Raw genomic sequence first — 21,727 nt, forward strand, 5'->3', positions numbered from 1 at the left:
CATTTCTCCTCAGGAAACATCAGAAGCTTTTGATTGTTTTGAAACTTTATTACAAATGACCAACAGGAATTCACTTTTTACATCTATGAACATGTTTTGCCTCTGGAGGAAACGTTGCTCTAACTTTAGTAAGGACACATTTGCAAACAGGACGGAGTAAATCTGCTCAAAGCGAACGTGTTCGGACGGAAAGGGAAGGTAAGCTGTGTTCAGGTGTCCGTACAGCTCCATGAAGGTCGCTGGTGATCTGCTTGAGGTCATTGAATCTGTGCTTCATCACCTCTGTTGGGTTTGTTCTCTTCGCAGTCATAAGGCAGGAGTTTGGATTCAGCATGTATACTCTGGATTTCAGCCCTTGGGTTTAAAACAGCAAAGCACAGACTGACATGATTTCCTTGTATCGTTCCAAACATTATTGCACAGGTGCAATAAAACACTCACTAAAATCCAGCTTTTAAAATGAGGCGAGGCTTCTAGAAAGTTCAGCAGACTTAAAATGCCTTCGTGTGCAGAATAGCAGGTTCAGATTCAGCAGAGATCTAAAAGCTGTGGATGGATCTGAGAACTTTCATTCAGTCGTTTCATCCTCACTGAAACCAGTTCTTTCAGTTCTTCTCCATTTAGGCCAGTCTTCTCCTGATTGGCTGCCCCTCATAAACAGAAGAAAACCTGGAACAAGGGTAATAAATCTAAGCCCCACCCCCACCCCAAAAACCTCCCAAACACTAAAGACTAGAGGACGGAGCTCCAAATGTCTCGTGTCCATCATCGAAGTCCTTTTATACAAAGTAAGCCGCGTCATGCGGTCGGTCACATTTAGTTGTCTGGCTCAGTCGTCGTTCCCCGACTGGGTGGAGTTTAAAAACTGTGCTAAGATTCACACTGGAGGCTACGTCATAAAGCTGTGAGGATGTTTAAGGCAAAGATTTCTGTCCCGTGCCCCCCCCCTCTGTAACCAGACTGTCACTAAGCTGATGCAGCATTTGTTTCATCGATATGTCAGCTCTGAGCTCCCAAACCCATCACAGTGGCTGCTCGTCGACATTCTCCTCCTCAGACTCCACCCCTTCAGGCGGTCGCTCCATCCTCCTCCAGGACTCTGTGGATCCCGTTTCTGGGCACGCCGAGAACCGCCGTGGCCCCGCTGCTCAGGTCCCTGATGCTGCTGTGGCGCGACTGGTTCTCGAGCCTCTGGGCGGAGCCGTGCCGCGACAGGCTGTCGAGGTGATTGGTGCTGCAGTGCCTGGACTGTGATTGGTGGTTTAGACGAGGCAGGCTCCCATATGGCAGCCGCTCGTCTGCGGCTCTGAAACTGGAGGCCGTGTATCTAAATGGAGAGGAGCAGAAATGAGCCTCGGGGCTGTGCGGGTGGGCGGGGTTAATGAAAGACCGCGATGTCAGAACCTACCTGCCGTCTCGCGAGCGGTGCAGGCTGCCGTGGTAGCTGCTCATCTTGGAGCGGGCGCTGCGCACGGAGCCGGCTCGGCTGGTGCTGGCGCTCGGCGGCTCGTCCAGCATGGCCAGGTGGGTGGAAGAGGCGTGTGTGGAGGTCCCTTGCGTGGATGTGCCCCGTGACTTCCTCACAATGGGGGTGTTGGGATCCCTGAGGAGCAGCTGGGTGAAGTCGGGCTCCTGGAGCACTTGTCGGCTATCGTTGACCATCCTGCTGCAGCAGGTGGAGGAAGAGGAGGAGGGGAGAGGTGGCAGGGAAAGATGCAGGGTGGAAGGGAGGGAGAGGGGGAAGGTGGAGGGGCGGTGGGTGTGGTAGAAGAGGATTGAGGAATGTGTGGAGCAGGCAACGGGAGAGGGGGTTAATGCTCTGTTTGGAGGGGAAGTGGTGCAGAGGAGGTGAAAGCCTCAGAAGGCGTCACTGCAGGGACACAAACTGAAGACTGAAATCAGGATCTGTTCACATTAAGCTCTGCGCTCACCTGCAGGTCCTCACATCAGGCTTAATGATACGTGTGTGAGACAGGTGCACACTCTGCATTTATAATGTGATAACTAAGCAAATGTGTTTTTATTTGTTATTTTGGGACCATGTGTGAGGAGCTCCGGAGCGTCAGCAGCTGCCCTGAAACAGCCGCGCTCCCATCAGCTGCTGTACACGTGCAACACAAAAGAAATGAAATCCAGGTCTCCTTAAAATAATATTTGAATCAGTATATGTGGAAACATTTCAGTTTGCCAAGCTGTAAAATGTTTGAACTGTAAATGTGTTTCGGGAAGAGAACGCGAGTCCTTGTTTAGTGTCTCCATTGACTACAGAACAGATTAGGAAGAGACAGGAAGTCCACATTTACAGGAAACTGCAGTCTGCTGTCTATCTGCACGATGTGTTGTTTCCCCAATATTAGTGTCTCTTTACTGGTAAATCTATAATTAAATTCTCATTTATCAAGTCCTGAATAATCAGATCTTATAACACCAAATGATGCTGATGGAGCACTTTGCTCTCAGGCTGCTGGGTTACTTCTGCTTCCTTTTTAAAAGTAGAATGGGAACTGGAGCCTTCAGCTTTCAGGCCCCTCGTCTGTTTATCATTGATTGAAATTCATTCAGAAATGTTTAACGACTGAGCTGTCACAACTTTCAAGTACAAAGTTTTATGAAGTCTGCCACATTCCCCCCTTTTTTCTTTTTTTATCCTTTATTTATTTCTCCTTCTTATTTCATTGTGCTGTATATTGTTACTCTTATTTGCCTTGTATGTCTACTGTACAAACTGAACTGGAATGACTGACTGTTCGCTTTATAAGTTCAATAAAGTTTGGAAAAACCCTCTTCGGCCGCTCCCTTCTGCCGTATTTTGCAGCAAAATAATCCACACCCACCGCCGTGCTATGAATTGTGGGATATATGGGACCACGAAGCGTGCACCGGACCACGCTTGATATTTGGGGAGATCGACAGCGCATTTGGAGTATGCATTTGAAGTACACTTTGAATTGGGACAGCCGTCGTCACGTGGCGGTGACGTAACCGCACTTAAAATGCGTACTTCAAGCGTGCAGACTCTGAATTGGGACACAGCCAAAGACGGCCTCATTGTTGACCATTCATTTGCTTTGAAGAGGATTTTGAGAACATACGGGAGCTGATGTTGCTGCCCTGTGTGTCTCATTCAAACTACACTCGGATACTTTTTTAAATTATTATTTCATTATTTTGCCATCCACAGCTCTGAAGTTAAAACTAAATCTGATGATCACAGAGAGATGAAGCGCTTTGAGTTGTAAATACTGGGACAAACCTCATGTAAGCTTATTTATATTTAGCAAAATCACACAAAGACGCCGTCACAGTGTGACACATACGTACTCTTTACGTCTCTTGCCGTGGAAGAAACTGGCCCACTCGAAGCAGGTCTTCTTACTGCCCACCCAGAACACAGAGGGGATTCCTACAATCAGCATCATCAGGTACTTTATGAGGAACAACACCAGGTCGGGGTGACTGGTCTGCTCCACCTGGAACAAACAAGAGGGTGGAGTTAGTGCAGTTCCCGTTAGATTAGTAACTCTATCGGCTCAGGTTTGTAAAGCACTTAATACAATTTATGGTCTTACTGTAACACAGAAGTAAAAAAGATATATCATGTACATCATCATCAGTGTTCAGCAGCGTGGAGCCATCAGTCAGTCTGTGCATGCAAACATCAGCATGAACAAGCTCATTAAGAGGCCTGCTGACTGAGTGGCTTCATCGCTTCCCTGTGTGTGTGTGTGTGTGTTCCACTCCACATCATCACTGTTGCTGATGATGAACCTTGCTGAGGGCATAAACACAGTGTCATCCATCTCTAACTAACAGACCAGCGCCCTCCTCCTGCTTCTGTGCAAACACACTGCTGCTGCTGTGAAAGGTGGAGGTTTGTGTCTGATGGATGATCCCATCGGGTCAAACGTGAACACACAGCGAGCAATAAAAGGTAAAGTTGCAGTGCAGTTACATCCATGCAGGTGCAGAAACAACTTTTGACTGCACTTCTGCAGCTTTCCTCACACAGTCATGCGTGCTAAGCTAACTGTAGCTGCAGATACTGGCAGCCCTCACAGAGCAGTAGGGCTGCCACAAACAATTATTTTGATAGTCGACTAGTCACCGATTATTTTTGCGATTAGTTGACTAATCATACAAGGTACAGGTTATTGCACCAGCAGCATCTGCTCTTATATAACTATCATTAGCTTACAGCTTTAAGTGTTTAAGGTCGGTGCTAACTAAAAATAAAGACAAGATGATAGTTTATTAAATTTTAATGACATTTGCAGATTGTTTCGGTGAAGTTTAATAAACTCCTTGCTATCTAAAATATAACAGGACACCGGAGTATATTCTCCAGCATCTCACACTTCTGATGATCAGCTGTCTGCTTGACGTTTATTCAGCTGTGTAAAAACTATAACTTTCATCTCAGCCAAACAGATTTACTCAGGAACAAATAAAATACTAAAAAAAAGCCAAACAATAACATTTTAAGTTATCTAAGTGACTTATATATCATGTTTAACCTGAGTAGTGAAAGACGGCGGTGGGTTTGAAAACGATTTGCGGGGAGTCCGGTGTTCTCACGGCTCTAGTTAGCCTAGCCCCCGGCTAGCTATCGAGCTAGTGGGTAACAGACATCTCCAAAAACGTCGGAGCGCTTTTGAAAATATGCGGTGTCTTGATAAACTGAGCCGATATTTGAGGTTTACACAGCTACATTCTCGCCTGAAAATATGTTAAACGTTTATTTTGTGACCCAGAAAGAATAATAAGAGTAACATTAAAACTAACTAGCTGCCGCCATTGTTGGAAACTGAGCTGGGCCGCGCTATGAATTCTGGGACACAGCTTCTTCTTCTTCGGGGTTTAACGGCAGCTGGCATCCTTGTAGTGCTGCCATCTTCTGTTTCAGTCCGTTATTACACTCTTAAATCCTGCTATTATTCCTGCGTCTTTTGGGATCTTACAAAGCTTCAAACGACGCGTCGACTATTAAATCAGTCGTCGACGACTTTGATAGTCGACGTAATCGTGACGAGTCGACTAATCGTGGCAGCCCTACAGTGCAGCGTCCCAAACTGAACGCATGTTGTTTGTCAGCGTGTAAACGAGAGATTTCCTCAGTCACAGTTAAAACGAGGTCATTTATTTCCAGCTGAAGTTTAGGAAAGCGCACAGAGCTGGCCCACTCTGTCTCATCACCGGAGTGCTGCTTCCTGTCGTCTCTCCTCCTGCTTCCCGTCCACACAGATGTCGTCATGATGGCCTCGTTATAAGCGGGCTGGGTGGAGAGCCTCGAGGCTCAGGATCCACAGAAGAACTCATTACCGCACAGAGATAAGAGACTGGATGCATGACTGCAGGCAGCATCCTCATTACAGGCTGTATGACCACACGGCTGTCCAGCCATGTGAGCTCACTGAGCATCTCAGGAGCTCTACAGAGCGCTCAGCCTCAGGGAGAACGTTCCAGATATAAATATAGTTCAGTCGAAGCTTTCTGCTGATGCACGCGTGTGTGAACGCCTACTGAAAAATCTTTACAGCTAGCAGCATCTCTGTAGTGCACTGTGGCGAGTCAGAGCGCGCACACAGTGTTTACAGGACAGATTAAGAGCACAACTTTGCATCACAAACGTCTCATTTGCGTCCTGGACACGCAGCTCTTCCCGTGGCTAACAGCATCATAAGGCTGAGCTCTGACACTTGGAGGTAAAAGTATCAGAGACCAACATCCAAACCTGAGAGTTCAAACTTCTCTTCCACTAGTACCGCAGACAAGAAACAGTCTGCCTCTGCAGCACTGAGCGTCTGCAGCGGCCGGAGGCGATCGCTGCTGAAAGGAACAGAACGCGAGACGTCTGAATTATTAACGGCTCTGTGGGAGGAGCTCCGCTGTGCGTGCTGATGCTGGAGGCTAGCGCAGCTGCTGAGGCGCATTACCAAATCGTCTCATACATACCAGCGATCGCAGGTGAGTGAGTGTGTGTGTGTGTGTGTGTGCGCACAATGCTGTGATGAACACACAGTCTGGTTATATCAGCTCTCCTGATCCCTCGATTGTGTAACGGTGAAGAACTCGAACCTGAGAATCAATCAGTGTTCTTTGGGTTTTTTCTGTATTTCAGGACATTATTATTATTATTATTATTGTTGTTGTTGTTGTTGTTGTTGTTGTTGTTGTTGCACCAGCGATTTATAATGTAACTCAAACACAATGTGTGAAACGATCAAACGTCTCCATCCTTTGTTATTTATTTGCTTTTTTACCAGTCGGTGACTTTGTTTACCTGGTAGGGACACGGGATGTGGTAGTCTCTGCACTTCTCCTGGACCCAGGTGGTCTCCCAGACGGGCCTGTAGCTGCTCTCATAGAGGTAGCAGGCCAGAACGGTCAGCAGGGGAACCAGGTAGAGCACGGAGAACACACCGATACGAATCATGAACTTCACCAGCTTTTCCTGGTTTTCCTTCTCCAGAGGGATCTCCATGCGGACTCTGTTAAGAGCAGCGATACCTGCCAGCAGCAGGACCACGCCCACCTGGAGACACAGACGTGATGTCACACACATGTCATTTTATTCAATTTGCAACATAAACGGATAAATCTGTGCAAGTCGCTGCGCGACGCAGCAGCTGCTCTCGTTTGCACGCACGCACGCACGCACACACACACACACACACACACACACACACACACACACACACACACTTTCAGAACTGTACACTGAGAAATGAAAACAAAGGTAAACAGAACAAAAACATGTATTTTATAAAGTATGAATTTATCTTCAGGTTTTACTCCGACTCGCACGTCTTTCTCGTCCCGGCAGTTTTGCAAACGGAGACTTAAGAACCAGAGACGTCTCGGTGCACAGACACAGCGACAAAAGGACGTTACAGGACTTCCTGCCACGCTCTTCCTCACCACTACATCCAGTCCCAGCGGGGCCAGCAGGAACCAGCGCAGGGCTGTTAAGTTGTAGAGCCCGACGAAGCAAACGCCACTGATGCCGTCTCCCTCGATCTTGTTCATGGCGAGCAGAGTCACCGTGAGGACGCCGGGGATGCCCCAGGCGCAGGCGTGGAACAGGAGGGCCTTCTTCTCTATAGCCTCGCTGCCCCACTTAGGAACAGCTGCTAGGAACCAGGTAATGGTTAAAATGACCCACCACACGCTGCCGGCCACGGTGAAGAAGTAGAGCACCATGAAGAGAAGCGTGCAGGCCTGCCAAAGAACAGAAAAACACACAGTCTGTCTGGATCTGTACGTATGGAAGGAGGAGAAAACCAGCAGGGTTCAAGCCCAGTGACAGACCTTATTATGGGAGCCCTGGGTCACGGTCGAAGCCCTAAACCTCCCAGGACTAGCTGCATTACAGGAAACTTTGTCCTCCAACAGGAAGCCCAGGAAGAACACCAGGGACACCATCATGTAGCACACGGCGTAAAATATAATCGGGCGCTCCGGGTAGCGGAATCGCGACACGTCGATGAGGAACGTCAGGAAGGTGAAGAGCGTGGCAGAGAGGCAGACGATGGACACGACTCCGATGAAGTAGCGGGCGAACGTCAGCTCTTCACGTGTGAAGTACATGTTGGGACACGGAGGAGAGCAGTCGCGCACTCCCATGAAGGAGTAACCGAGCTCGGGGCTGATCTTGAGCTCGCGGGGACACCAGAAGCCGTAGTCCCTCTGGACGGAGATGGGAGACTCGGTCGTGTCCGAGCCGGACAGCAGGTCCACGCGGCGGGGGTAGGGCTCGTCGCAGTCCGGGAACCTGAGAGCAGACGAGAGGCGGTGACCTCGGGCAGCTGTTGAACCTGTGGCTCGTACCTGAATGATGTCGTTTACAGGGAGATGAAGATGGCACCGAGGACCACATCACCTCCTCTGCTCCCTGCTGTGTTTCTTATCGCTTATCAATATTTTTTAAACTTGTGTGTTTGGAAAACCAGGTTTAAATGTTTTGTGTTTTTGTTGTTCCCACGTCAGCTGTGTTCAACAAAAACAAACCAATCGGATTTTTCCACAGAAGAAAATACAGGAAATAAAACATTTGATTACTGAAGCATAAATGCAACTGCAAGAAGTAAAAACTGTCCTTAAACTACGAACAAACAAGGACACAGTCACATGTTAGCAAACTCCTCCTCGGGGAAACATAAAAGCTTCAAAGGTGAAGCTACAAGTGCAGAACGCTGACTCTACCATCAGATCAGTCACAAAACTTTATAATGAAAATAAATCATTTTAAGGATGTTTGCTGGCCTCGTTGCTCCAGCAGAGCTGCTGCTGCTGCACCAACCTGTTGCAGTCCATCTCCTCTGGCCAGCTCACACCGAACATGTCCATCAGCTTGTAGCAGTCGCTCTTGGCCTGCAGACAGAGGCGGCGACACGGCAGCGTGACCCGGCCGTACTCGGTACAAACCGGGGCGTAGAGCGCACACAGGAACATCCTGAGCTCCGGGGAGCACTGCAGGTTCACCATGGGATGGAAAGGCTGCAGGTGGAGACAGAAAGAAGAAACACGCCAGTGGAGCGTGAGCATCACTCCACATTCAGAACGTGAGGCACAGAGGGCACGAAGACACCAGCCGAGCACCTGAGTCCATAAAAACAACTCCGGCCCCTTAACTAATAATCCACCCCAATCATGATCCTGCTGCCCCTTTATTCATCCCACAATCTCCAGACAGGAGACACACACACACACATGCACACACACACACGCACGCACACAGGGCCTTTGTGTTGCAGGGTGGACCACGCTGTGACTGACTGACACACTGGGGCATCGTGCTTACACGAACACAAGGAAGTGTATTATCTTCACGTTCACACACCCACAGACCGACACAATGATGCTCTCACACACATGAACTGTGCCAACACACAGTGGGTGCAGGAAGCATCCGTGGTCCTGCTGCTAATATGCAAATAGAAGTTTCCATGCATGTGTGTGAGCCAAACACACTGTGGTTTGCAGTTTTTATGTGTTTGTGTGTGTTACAGAAGGAGCCACACCCAAGTCAATCACTAACACACACACACACACGCGCGCACACACACACACACACGCGCACACACACACACACACACACACGCGCACACACACACTGCCCTCCCCCAGATTTTAAAGACAGTTGTATGTGACAGACAGGAACAGGGAGGGGAGGGGTTTATTAGAGGAATGGATATTAATGTTTAACCAATCAATGCAGCTTCAACAACGTTAAATAAAGTGCAAAGAACGCCACGTCCTGTGTGTGCGTGTGCGAGTGTGCATGTGTGTGTGTGTGCACCAATCAGAATCTTGTTGGCGTTACAAATGTAACAGATTTCAGATTTTAGAAAATGGCACAAAACTGAACAGCTGTGTGTCGGCTCAGCGTCTCTGTCCGTCACCGATTAGCAAACACAGCAATAAAAATGCGACATGTCCAAATCCGGCTGTTTGGGGATAAATCTTTCAGAGAAGCAATGATGACGCAGGACTTTGTCACCTTAACTGCAATCAGATTTAAACACCGTTCCCACCGTATGTCTGCAACACAGCGCCGTCTCCTGCTCGCCTGCCACACACATGTGACGTGCTTCTGTAAAAGGATTCGAGTGGGTGTTCGCCCCTCAAAGCACAAAGCACCCACGTCCGTGCAGCTTTTGTCAGCGCCTTGTTCATATCGCTCTTCCTGGCGTTGATGGCTTTGCGCTGCGTGGGCTCAGCGATAGACGGCACGATGACACAGATTTATGGTCGAGTCGCAGCTCAGCACAGCATACGCTCTCTGAGAGCATCGCCCGTCGTAACTGAGCTCAACCATCCAGCCGATGGTGGAGTCATCACGTTTCACGAGCTCCACCGTGTAATGACACGAGCACTCGTGCACGCTATGAGCCAGCGTGAAAACAAGTGCTTCAAACGCAATGCAACCATGAATGGTCCTCACAGATCATCACTGACATGTAGCTCTGGCCCCCGTGTGCACTGAAGCTGCGTGGCCGGTTACCTCTTACAGATACTTTTACTATCGGCTGCAGCGCTTCCTGGTGATCGTGTTACAGCTATAGTCAGGTACAACAGGGAGGCTGGCTATTCTCTGGAGGAAGAACAGCAGAAAATCCTGAATGTAGCGGCCTCCACGAGAGGGAAACGGGCGCTACTGCTGCAATCGGCCCTCCTGTGACTCGCGTTGCGTGCCGCTGCCAGCGAGCAGTCCTGTGACATCTATTACTTCATCAGCGATGCCCTGTAAACACGGCTAAACCACTCAAACGTGATCTAATGCAACACAAGTGAGTTTGCATCTTCGCTCTTTCTCTCCCGTTTGATTCCCGTGGGCTACTGCTGCGCTCCATAGAACACGATGTACCACACAGGACGGCGCTACAAAGGGAGACGCCAAGGGCCAAAGCCGAATCCCTATACAGGCTACCAGGATGATCTACTAAAGAAAAAACACATTCATCTGTCCTCCTATCATCTCGCCATTTTTCTCATTTTTCTATTTTTGTGCTCTTCCATCCTTGTCCCCCCCTCCTGCCCTTTTAACCCTCCCGCAACTCCTCGCGTGTCCATTTAGCCTCTTTATGACAGTCGACCCATCATGTGAGCCACTGAGAGCAGGACTGAGCCAGTGGATGGTACATATGGCCGGTCACAGCTCTGCCCACACAATCACACTCTCCACAGGGTTTAGTGTTAGTGGCCACAGCAGAAACAGCTGGTGAACCACTGGCCAGAAGCTCGTCGTGCAGCTTTCCTCCCCGGAGTCAGCCATGTAAGGAGAATAGAGCGTGTAACACACAACTGTGTGGATGCTGGCGGTATGCTAATGTAACCTCAGCTTCCATCCTGCTGCTGCTGCAGTCATTATGGATTCATGGCAGTTTGTTATGGGATTTTTGATCTCTGAAAATGTGGAATAATGTGTCCTTCTAGAAACACACACAGAGGAGAGTGTCTGCCAGTCGCCGAAAAATGGTGCATTCTGGGAGTCCAAAACAAGGCCAACAAACAGCCAATGAGGGGATAGATGCAGATATAAGAGGCTGATCTGCTGCACAGTTTACGACTCAGGAAAATGCTCTATCGCGATAGCGCATGTTGATGATGTCATCAAGCTGCGCCTGTTTTGGTCAAAAGCATCGCAGCAGCTACAACCATTATCATCTGCAAATTATGCCGACAGTCATAGCAAAGAAATGAAGCACTGTTGAAATATGGGGAAAGCCAAAAACTGCGCTTCCTCCACTTCCGTAACATCGATTCATTAATGACTTTTATCGAGTGGAAAAAAAGTTGGCGTTCATCCTCCAGCTTCACTGTGCTAATGTTATGCTAACATAGCTGTGTCGCTAGCAATCACGTAGCACATCATTATATACCAGGTAGTCCAACTTCAGTAACCCTGCAAACGCCACTGCTGTTTAGTTTTCTGTCTTCATTTATGTTGGAAGTGATAGCAAAGCTGTACGTTTGAATTAGTTTCAGAAATCTCTCAGTCAGAACATGCAATATCGTGTTTAGGTGGAAACTAGCGAGCTAACTTCCTGCTAACTTCTAACTCCGTTAAATTTAATAACTTCTGTTTTCATGGATGCCTGGATGTTAAACTTAATTGTTACACCCGATAAAGCAGCAACGCTGATTATTTAATTAAAGATGAAAGAATTTAGACCGTTTTTAACTCTGTGTTCGTTTGACTTTGGGACCTGAAGAGGCGGAGTTTTGGACCCAGATTACTCCGCGAAGCTCCTCCCTACGGCAGCCGTAATGCTCTGACCATCCATCAAGCAGTACGGCTTACAAAGCTGTACTAAAACATTTTTAACAGATTTCTGCCCAAATCGGTTCGAGGTCAGTAAGCACGACCAGAATTCATACATAAGGCCCACTCTCGATTTTTGAGAAAATTAAAGGATTTTAAGTGTGGAAAATATGTTATACAGAAGAAAAGAATATATCGCGATATATATCGTTACCGCACATGCTTGAAATTATATTGCGATATGAATTTTAGGCCATATCGCCCAGCCCTAGTTGTGAGTAATTCTAACAGAGCTGCAGTAACGCTGAAAACTCGCTCAGTGAGATCTGTGACACGTCCAATAGGACTGAGCCAGCTCTGTCCCGCATACGGATGCAAGAAAAGATCACAAGGAACCCAAAATGTTCTTTTAAAATTTAGCAACACTGTCACTGTTTTTCCTCTTTGACACATTTAAAAACATAATGGTAGCAGGATATTCCTCATGTTTTTAAATCTGATGGTTTCTGCTCTGAATTTTCTAAGAAAACGAACCTTCGTTATCTCCATAACAACCATCGGGCCTAAAATCTATTGTTATTCTGTTGTCTTGTTGTGTACCTGCTCAGAAAAACAAATCTCCTCCTTCTTAAAAAAAACTCTGTTGACTCTCCGAAACACATTTGTTATGAGTCAGCATGATGATCAGTCAGCGGGGTCGGACCGTCTCAGCTGGTACGGTGCGTCCGTAACAGCGAGGCAGGCACAGCTTCTGTGAGTGTCGCTGACTGCTTGCTTTCACAGTAAATAACCACATCTCACATCAAACTGAGGCGAAGAACAGGAGCAACATCTCTAATAATCGTGCTTCCTGGGACGGTGTAGTGAAAGTGCATATTTGCATATTTCTAATCTTAAACGTAGCAGCCTTTGAAGAACCGGGACAAACAGCCGTGACCTCAGCTTCACCTCTGCAGCATGGACACTATCCAGCATGTTTTGAATCAGATTAAGATGAAAGTTATCTAAGATTAATGTATTAATTATGAATACAGCCTAGTATGCCTAATGGTTTTCATTGCCGTTGCCTCTGTTTTATCTAAATTAAAAATGTCCTCACATGTGGCTGTCACTGTTCTTAGAAACAAAAATCAGGTAAAATAATAAATCTGGTGATTCTTTGTTTTTACGTTCATCAGGTCCCAATCAGCCCAAATATGAAAGAGAAATTAAAAATGTTGCTGTGGAAGAGTTCAGGTCTCAGGAGGTTAAAGGCTGAGATGGTGTGACTGATGAATCGCTGACAGTGACGCCCACTGTGGACGACTGGTTCTTGTTGATTTGCCCTTTAAAAAAATATCTCCTAGTCACCTCTCTTCCCATCTCCCCCCCTTATCCTCACTCTTTATCCCCCTTTCTCCTCTGCTGCCATTCCAATTCTCCAAATTTCAAAGCTCAGCGCCATGGTGACGAGTGATGCATCACCGGAGTGGAGGTGGAGGAGAAGGAGGAGGACGAAGAGGGAGGAGAGCGGGGCTCGAGGAGGTCAGGGTGCAGGGCGGAGGGGACCACCTCCCGCGAGGCGAGAAAGCCTCTGCTCCTTTTGTTAACGGCACAATTGGGACCGTTTCCTGGGCAACGGGTGAGTCCTGTGTAGGGGGAGGGGGAGGACAAAAGAGGTGGGGGAGGAGGGTGAGAGACCGGGTGAGCGAGAGAGGACGAACGGGCAGAGTCGTTCACTCCTAAGACAGTTTGAGAACACACACACACACGCACACAGTTACACACACACACAGTTACACACACACACACAGTCACACACACACACAGTCACACACACACACACACACACAGTTACACACACACACACAGTTACACACACACACAGTTACACACACACATACACACAGTTACACACACACACAGTTACACACACACACACACACACACACACACACAGTTACACACACACACAGTCACACACACACACAGTCACACACACACACACAGTTACACACACACACACACACACACACAGTTACACACACACACAGTCACACACACACACACAGTTACACACACACACACACACACACACAGTTACACACACACAGTTACACACACACACACACACACAGTTACACACACACACACACACACACACACACACACACAGTTACACACACACACACACACACACACACACAGTTACACACACACACACACACACACACAGTTACACACACACACACACACACACACACACACACACACACACACACACAGTTACACACACACACAGTTACACACACACACACACACAGTGAGAGGTTGCTGTGCTTCTTATTCACTCCACTGCCAATAAACACGGTGTTGGACATTAAATAAAACAAGAGGCTCTTTTATAGGCCAGGTCACGCTGGGTTTATCAGACCATGTTGTGTGTGTGTGTGTGTGTCTGTGTGTGTGTGATCAGCTGGGATACATCTTTACTAACATAATAAGCCTGTTAAAACGTGCCAGAATGCACAAAAAAGTACTCTGTTTAACACACACACACACACACACACACACACACACACATACACACACACACACACACACACACACACACACACACACACACACACACACACACACACACACACACACACACACCCCTTAGCTCTCCCTTACACATCCATTCAGGCAGAGCGGGGTGGAGTATCTGGGTTATTCTTCCGTCTGTAACACGACACAGTTTATCTGCACTTGTAAACCTGAGACAACAGGCTGATCTGAGGAGGAAACGAGTGAGTCTGAGATTCAGAGCCGGCCGCTGATTATTCTTTGTGCAGCTGTGGACCCTTCATTCGACAAGCAATAACCCAAAAGACGTGACAAAACAAAGGTTATGATAACCTAGAAAAAGCTTGTGTGTCTAATTTGTAGTCAGCACATTTCCCCAACGCACTGACTCCTAATCTTGATGCTTTGGATTCACGTAAACAAGCCCAGTTATCCATCTAATGCAATTAACATCTTCAGTCGGCCCTGACCGTTGCGTGGTCCATCTGGCCTTGCCGTGACGGTCACATGACATGATTGTGAAAGCCACTGCCATGGCTCCATCCCTTATCTGCTTGAAAGCTTCTGCTAAATATAAGAGAAACCCTCCAAAAGGAGCTGCATTTGCCATAAACTGATGTTTCACTGTTATAATAAGAATATCTGGGCGCTCGTTTTAGCATTTGTTCATCATTGTTCATTCATTCAATGTCCCATCTGCCCTCCCGTCATATTTCTTTTCAAGATTTTCTTATTTAATCACTAGTGTACATATATTTATATTTATAGATACATGTATATTTAGTCATCTTTTCTCTTTTACCACGTCTCTCTAATATTTTGCTCCTTACTATTTTTCTATTTTCTTTATTATTTTATTTTATTATATTTTCTCCTACTGTATCATGCTGCTGAGTGACTGCTGCTCATCAAACACATTTCATTGCAATGTTGACCCTGTGCTAACTTGCATATGACAAATAAAACTGAAACTGAATCTTATTTTGACATTCTTTGGTTTTGTTGAGTCCTCAGTATCATTCAGCTTCTTTCTAGAGAAAATCTTCTAACAAAAGATCCAAGTCCTCCAGTTTGAGCCTGACGCTCGTCCTTCTCCTCTGGAGCTGCGATCTGGAAAGTGCCTCCAACCAGACTGCAGCAGGTTGGAGAAACTTCTAGAGCATTAGAAACGATGCATAAATGCAGAAGAGTAGGACTTATAAACGACCTTAACCAAAGAAAAGTAATATGATCATCACCGAGCGGTGAACCACACGCCATCTGCTCTGCAGGCCGAGGATGGTTCATAGCAGCGTAATTGATTTCCTGTGATGGGCCCACACTGCTTCATATTCATCAGTGTGCAGCATCTCTAAATGCGGGGATTTGGGCCCAGTCCTTTCTCTCTTTTTGTGGTGCCAGTCAAATCCGCCACGCTCTCAGTTATGCTATGCGACTGTGGCACAGTGTCATTGTGACACAGAAATAGCCGATTCCCGAGCCCCGAGGCCACCGTCCCACTTCAGCTGCGAGGTCATACGGCGGTCAGCGGTGACGGATCGAGCGAGGATGAACACGGGAACATTAAAATCCATTTTAACAAATTGTGTGGTTTGTGTTACATTCTGCTCACAGCTGTAGAAAATAAAATACTAAATGTGCAAAACAGAAAATTCTGTCTGTGAAAAGCTGCACAGACCTGACACACCAAAGAAGAGTCATTAAAGTGCATTTTCAGTTTGTCTCTATCGGTTTGGAGCTCATGAGATCGTGACAAATTGTCCTACTTTCCTAAAACACTAAAATCTTGAACAAAAAAATACTTAAAAAGCAAGACATGAAAAGGGAACCACAAAGACTCTTCAGGGGGTTTGAACAGAAACTGTAAGAACGGCAGGCGTTGGTTCTCATCCAACTCCCAGTTTCTCCACGGTGCGAGGCATTCATCATCCTTATCACGCCCATTCAGCGGACCTAATTCTCTTTAAAATCAACTGTCAATTCTCATTTGGCTGCCCTCGACGTCTCACAGGCTTTGAATTCTCCCATGAGCTGGATCTGGGGCGAGTTATCTGGGAAACGAGAGCCAAGACTGGGCTCCGTGGTGTTGGAACCTGTTGGGTTTCCGTGTGTTTTCCAAACCCAAACAAGCACTAAAAGAGACTTAATTGTGAAGCCATGACCAATCAAAGTGAACACCGTCTAAACCAGAAGCGCCTCTCTCGCCTCACTGCGACACACACCCACTGATCAGGCGTAAAAAGCTAACCTGGCCTCAAACAACATGCAGCTGGTAACATTTAATCAGTCAGAGAAATGAAGACGTGAATAACGACCGTCAGAAACCTCGAAACACGTTTGAAAGCACCGCTGCACAGCGAGAACGGTGCTGGTACGAGCGCACGGTCATGGGACCAGTTTCATCTTTTCCAAACATGAGGTCGAACGAGACCACAGCTGTGACGCCGCGCACAGCCGGCCCGTTACAGTTACGTAACCTCCACCTCTCCTCAGCGCGTCTACACACAGCGCCGTGAACCGGGGCGGGCGCAGATGCACAGATGGTCGGCAGAGTGCTGCACATCCGCTACGCCGGGCAGGGTGGGGCCGGGCGAGGTTGAAGGGTTAAAGTGACGCAGAGAGAGGGAGCAAAGAGCGCGTGACGCGGGGCATCGATAAACTAAACACAGGCCGGCAGAGCGCCGAGCCAACACAGCAGTTTGGCCCGTAATTACTAGACAGACAGAACTTCACAAGGGATCGGCCGCCATAAAGGACGGGATTAACTTAATGAAGCGATGCATCTGCTCCGTGCTCCATCTTTTAGCAGCCATGACAACAGTGAGATGCTGTGGATGGTCAGTCTGTGGATTATCCACGAGGCTGAAATCACAACCCAAAACAATGAAGCTGTGTTTCCTTAAAGCCTGACTCGTTAGCTCGCTGCTCAAAGCCTGTTATATAAAACAGCAGCTGACTACATGTCGTGGTTAATCGCTCTCATCTGTCAACAGGCCAGATGTGCGGTTCAAACCCATCTCAGGACACCACGCCCTGTTAAGTCGCTGGCGTTTTAATAATCCTCTGTTCTCAGGGCCCAAAGGGACAAAAACGAAACCTTCATTGTCTGCTTAATGTTTTGGTAACACGCTGCAGCCTCAGCAGCTAGATGGGCCACATTTAAGTAGGCTGGCACCTCCTCAGCAAACACACAGCTGTTCATGCTGACACCTAACGAGCTGCTCGTGTCCACGGGAGCAGAAAGTGTGCCACCCACACCGAATCACTCATTTCACATGTATGACAGACATGTGAATCTGCTCTCAAAACGTTGCGTCAGAACGCAGAGAAACGACCGAGGAACGGAGGCAGATTATCAGCACTGTGGACGCTGACTGGAAGCCCAACGGGCTCTGAAGGCTAACATGAGTGACCGGACTCACAAACATCACACGGCTCAGATCCAAACCTGTTTAACAGACCCCGTCCCTTTCACAGCAGTAACACAACTTCATTAAATGAAGAACTAAAAGGCTGAAGCCAACATAGAGTAACTGTGGTGTGTGAGACACTCATCGATCCCAAAAAGGTTCCAATTTCATCTTTAGAAGAACGAAGGAGCAGCGAGAGAACAAGAACGCAAACGTTCAAATCACTTTAACCCAACAGCGCCCATGTGACGTAGGGCTGTGCAGGTACGAGTACAGGTGAACACACAGGGAATTTACAGCAAGCATCACCTGTGGCTCGCTACATCCAGGCAGCTCTGTTAGCTAAAAACTCTGAAGCGCACAATTTCAGCTGTGTGTGAAGCGATCAGTGATCCAGGTCGTCGTCGCCTCGGAAAGAAAAGCGTCTGGACTGAAAATGTGGGAAAGAAGCTTCTCAGCTGAGAGACTGTTTCATGCTGTGGGCTGATCGATGTGATCGATCCAACAATCACTGAAGCTCATATATGAAATCCTCCATGACACTCTTTCATATACTGTGTGAGGCAGTTATCACAGCTCTGTTTAGTTTGGAGTCTAGAACAGCTGCAGCCGGCCGGCAGATCTGATTACAAGAATAATAACACTGTTCATGTGCCGTAACATTTCACATATAAATCTAATTATTGCTTTTTGTGCAAATTCTTGACGGGATTTAAGCCTTTTTAACAGCAGCTTTGCTCACCGCTGTTACACTGTCAATTACAAAATGTTTTTAAGCATTTTTAAATGTCTATTTCAAAATGTAAACTCATTTTAAATGTTGAAAAACATTAAAACTATTAAAGGCATTTGTGACCAAATCCAAAGTTAGCGTATCCAACACTGTGGCAGCGCGGCTTCATGAGAAATCTAGAAATAAAATATAACATTTAAAAATATATAAACTGTGTTAAAAACATACAGATTTCTTTTTTGTACAGTTTTTACATATTGCATAATATATATTCAGTTATATTCTATTATCCTTTATTTTAATTTAATAGCTTTTGTGAGTGTGACTGTTTTTTTGGAGGGGGGATAAATTTTATATTAACATATTTTTATTTTTTTAATTATAAATTTATTATAATATAGTGAAGAGCAAATTTTTTTTAATGAATCGCATGAATTTTGCTGCTGTCAGAGTTTGAGCGCCATAACTGTGAGAGAAAAACTGTCATTCCTTTAGTTTATATACATTTGTGTGTGTGTGTGTGTGTGTGTGTGTGTGTGTGTGTGTGTGTGTGTGTGTGTGTGTGTACAGATAGATGGTTTGTCTTTCTCAGATCAAATGGCAGCGATGTACCGTACCTCCATGGCGAGAGCAGCAGTTTGCTGGTCGTAGTGGTTCAGGACGTTGGGCATGAAGGTGGAGTTGTAGGGCAGCCCCTGACACATGCGCAGGGTGATGGGCTCACAGGTGAACAGACTGTGGCTCCCAGCCACAGCATCCATGGGGACAGCAACACACACGGTCAGCATGGACACGGAAAGCACCCACAGGAGATCCATGATCCGTACGGGAGAAAAGAAGCAAGACCCAGGAGACGGCGGCTCACGGAGAGGGCTCGAGCCCTGTCAGCATCGTGGGCTTTAACCAGGAAGTGGGAAAAATTACCAGACTTAAGGACTATCTGTTTGCCCCTTCCTCCTCGTTAGATCACAGAGAAACACCGTGGGCTGAGCAGCGTAATCCAACAGGGCCAAGTTGGCTGCATCCATCACCATGACTACACTGAGTCACAGGGCCTCCATCACCTAGGTGATGCTGTGGTCCTTTAAGATGCTGAAAACACTCCTCCGTCTCCTGCCTTCACAGACGGCGATGATGCTGGAGGAAATATGAGCGACGACCCCCTGTGGAAACGATGCTCTGCCTGCAATCAGAAGAATACAGTACAGCAGCTTGTAAATGTAAATGTTAGACGTTAGTGGTCCAATAATTACAACAAGTGCAAACCAAAAGGAAACCTTTTAACTGAAAAAATGGACTAATTGTAAGCGGAGCAGCACACAAACGGCTGCTTTTCAGGTCACTGACTATGGCTGGGTTCTGCCCATCAGTGTCCACATTAAATGCATTATTAAACAGCAATAGATCATTACAAAATAAGCAAATGAGCGAGCATTTAAAGGGCAAGTCTGAAGAGATTTACTCTGCGTCCCGCAGTACTTCTGTAGTAATAACAGTGGTAATAGCAGCAGCTGTGGTAGTAGACACCTCCGACCATTAATAATATTATTATTTTTACAGTTATCTGCACTAATCACAGCTCAGAAACTGTTTAAGTCATTTATTAAAGTTATTTGTTATTTATAGAGCACATTTTTATCCATCGCTGCAGCACACACCCTTCCCAGCCCCGCACCTTTGCCCCCGACCAACACGTCAAACACGGCCTCCGCTCCGTCGCACCTGCCGGTGTCTAACCCGGCCGCACTTCAACTTTCATTATTAACGCGACACAAGCGCGTCCATTAGCCTACCTGTGCGTCAGCGCTAACGGGCTCCTCCTATAGCTCCTCACCGGGACTCAGGCACTAATTGCTGCTCATACATGGGAGTGTACTGCCGAGCGTTACACGGAGGCTCGTCGCGGTTGCCGCTGTAACTGACCCGCAGCAATAAAAACGAGCGACCTGAGCCGAGAGAAGCGTGAACGCGGCGCGGCGCAGACAAAAGATGACGGTTAGTTCATCCTGACTCACGGTAACCGCTCCGCACCGGTGCATTCAGTCACCGAGCCGGGCGGCAGCGGAGGCGGTGGTCTACGAGTAACACCTCCACACCCGCTGAATTTAACGCAACTTTACCTGAACGCTGTCCGCAAAATTCGGGGAGTAAGCGGGGTCTTCGCCGGTCCTCGAGTTGGTAACAATGACTGAATGTCCCTCCACCAGCACCCTCCTCTCCTCCTCTTGTCCTCTTCCTCCGTCCTCCTCCCCCGCTCTCCCCCCTCTACGTAGAGCGACAAGTGCGCGAGACTTTTTTAACGGCTTCCGCTACGGACTATCAAATTAAAAGCCTCTTCCACAAACGCCCGACTTCGTGGACGCCAAAACCCGACTACAGTGAGCTTTAGTCGAGCTGAATACAGGTGAAAGAAGCGATACGCTGTTTGCCACCTTAGTCGCGGATGTTGGCCCAATTTATTGCAACATACAAAAATATAAAAACTTTTTTTAGTTCAACAATAAAAGTTAAAAGTGTTGAAAATTGTGCTTAAATGATTTACATTTGATATGCCCACCTTTGTTTACAACTCAGCCTGAACTCCCAGAGTCAAGCTTTCTTGTCATTTCTTTAAATGTCCTCAGGAATAGTTCTCAGGCTTCTTGAAGGACATTCAAACAAGGGCGTCATTTCCAGGGGGGTTATGACCCCCCCTCCCTGGAATGTACCCAGATTTATTTATTTTGTTTGACAGAGGTCTTGCGTTTCTATCCAGGTATGTTTTTACTGCATTGGCCGTGTGTTTGAGATCACCGCCTTGCTGAAAAATAAAGAAATGGAATCAGATTCTTTCCACCTGGGACTGCATGGTGGATGAAAACTTGACGGTGCTTTTCTGTGTTCATAATTCAATCAGTTTTGACAAGATCTCCAACAGCACTGTCTGAAAAGTAGCCCCAGACCACGGCAGAGCCTCCACTGTTTTAAACATGGTTGTAGAGACTTCTTCTTGTACCTCTTTCCTGATGACCCCTCGACATACTGATTAATCCAATACTTGAAACGAAGAATTTCACATCCAACCTGTTGTCATTGATTTTCATCCCAGTTCTTGTGTGAAGTGGCATACCTCAGCCTTTTCTCCCTGTTTCACTTCCTGAACAATGGCTTCTTGGCAGCCACCCTTCAACTGAAAGCATTTCTGATGAAGCGTCAGTGAACAGTAGACCGATTATCTGAAGCTCCAGATGCATCTCTCAGATCCCGTGTCAGGTCTTGGGTGGATTTTTTCCC

General features: G+C 47.1%; 1 protein-coding gene across 3 annotated transcripts; it reads right to left on the reverse strand.

The window, feature by feature from the left end:
• Nucleotides 1–33: 33 nt before the first annotated feature.
• fzd3a (frizzled class receptor 3a) lies at nt 34–20,741 on the reverse strand. 3 transcript variants are annotated; one of them, XM_085431269.1, is made up of 9 exons: nt 20,575–20,741; nt 19,072–19,637; nt 8,300–8,496; nt 7,309–7,771; nt 6,919–7,218; nt 6,281–6,532; nt 3,322–3,470; nt 1,409–1,663; nt 34–1,327 (listed from the first exon to the last, which is right to left on the reverse strand). In XM_085431269.1, the coding sequence occupies exons 2-9, from the start codon at nt 19,270–19,272 to the stop codon at nt 1,069–1,071; spliced, it is 2,076 nt and encodes a 691-aa protein (XP_085287395.1). In that variant the 5' UTR covers nt 19,273–19,637; nt 20,575–20,741; the 3' UTR covers nt 34–1,068. The 3 variants fall into 3 exon arrangements, with proteins under 3 accessions (XP_085287395.1, XP_085287394.1, XP_085287392.1); XM_085431268.1 differs by having other exon boundaries at nt 1,409–1,666; XM_085431266.1 differs by having other exon boundaries at nt 1,409–1,819.
• Between the last annotated feature and the right edge of the window lie 986 nt (nt 20,742–21,727).

Source organism: Copadichromis virginalis, linkage group LG15, assembly GCF_057382275.1.
Source record: "Copadichromis virginalis isolate Kocher_CV1m ecotype Utaka linkage group LG15, C_Virginalis_male_GT1.1, whole genome shotgun sequence".
Classification (NCBI taxonomy): Eukaryota; Metazoa; Chordata; class Actinopteri; order Cichliformes; family Cichlidae; genus Copadichromis; species Copadichromis virginalis.

What these genes read in the sequence shown, in the direction of transcription:
- fzd3a (XM_085431266.1), bottom strand. Translation starts at nt 19,272, where the DNA reads ATGGATCTCCTGTGGGTGCTTTCCGTGTCCATGCTGACCGTGTGTGTT. An exon ending in CTGCTGCTCTCGCCATGGAG is followed by an intron (nt 8,497 to 19,071) that starts GTACGGTACATC and finishes CTCCACCTGCAG; the next exon opens with CCTTTCCATCCCATGGTGAA. An exon ending in GAGGAGATGGACTGCAACAG is followed by an intron (nt 7,772 to 8,299) that starts GTTGGTGCAGCA and finishes GTCTGCTCTCAG; the next exon opens with GTTCCCGGACTGCGACGAGC.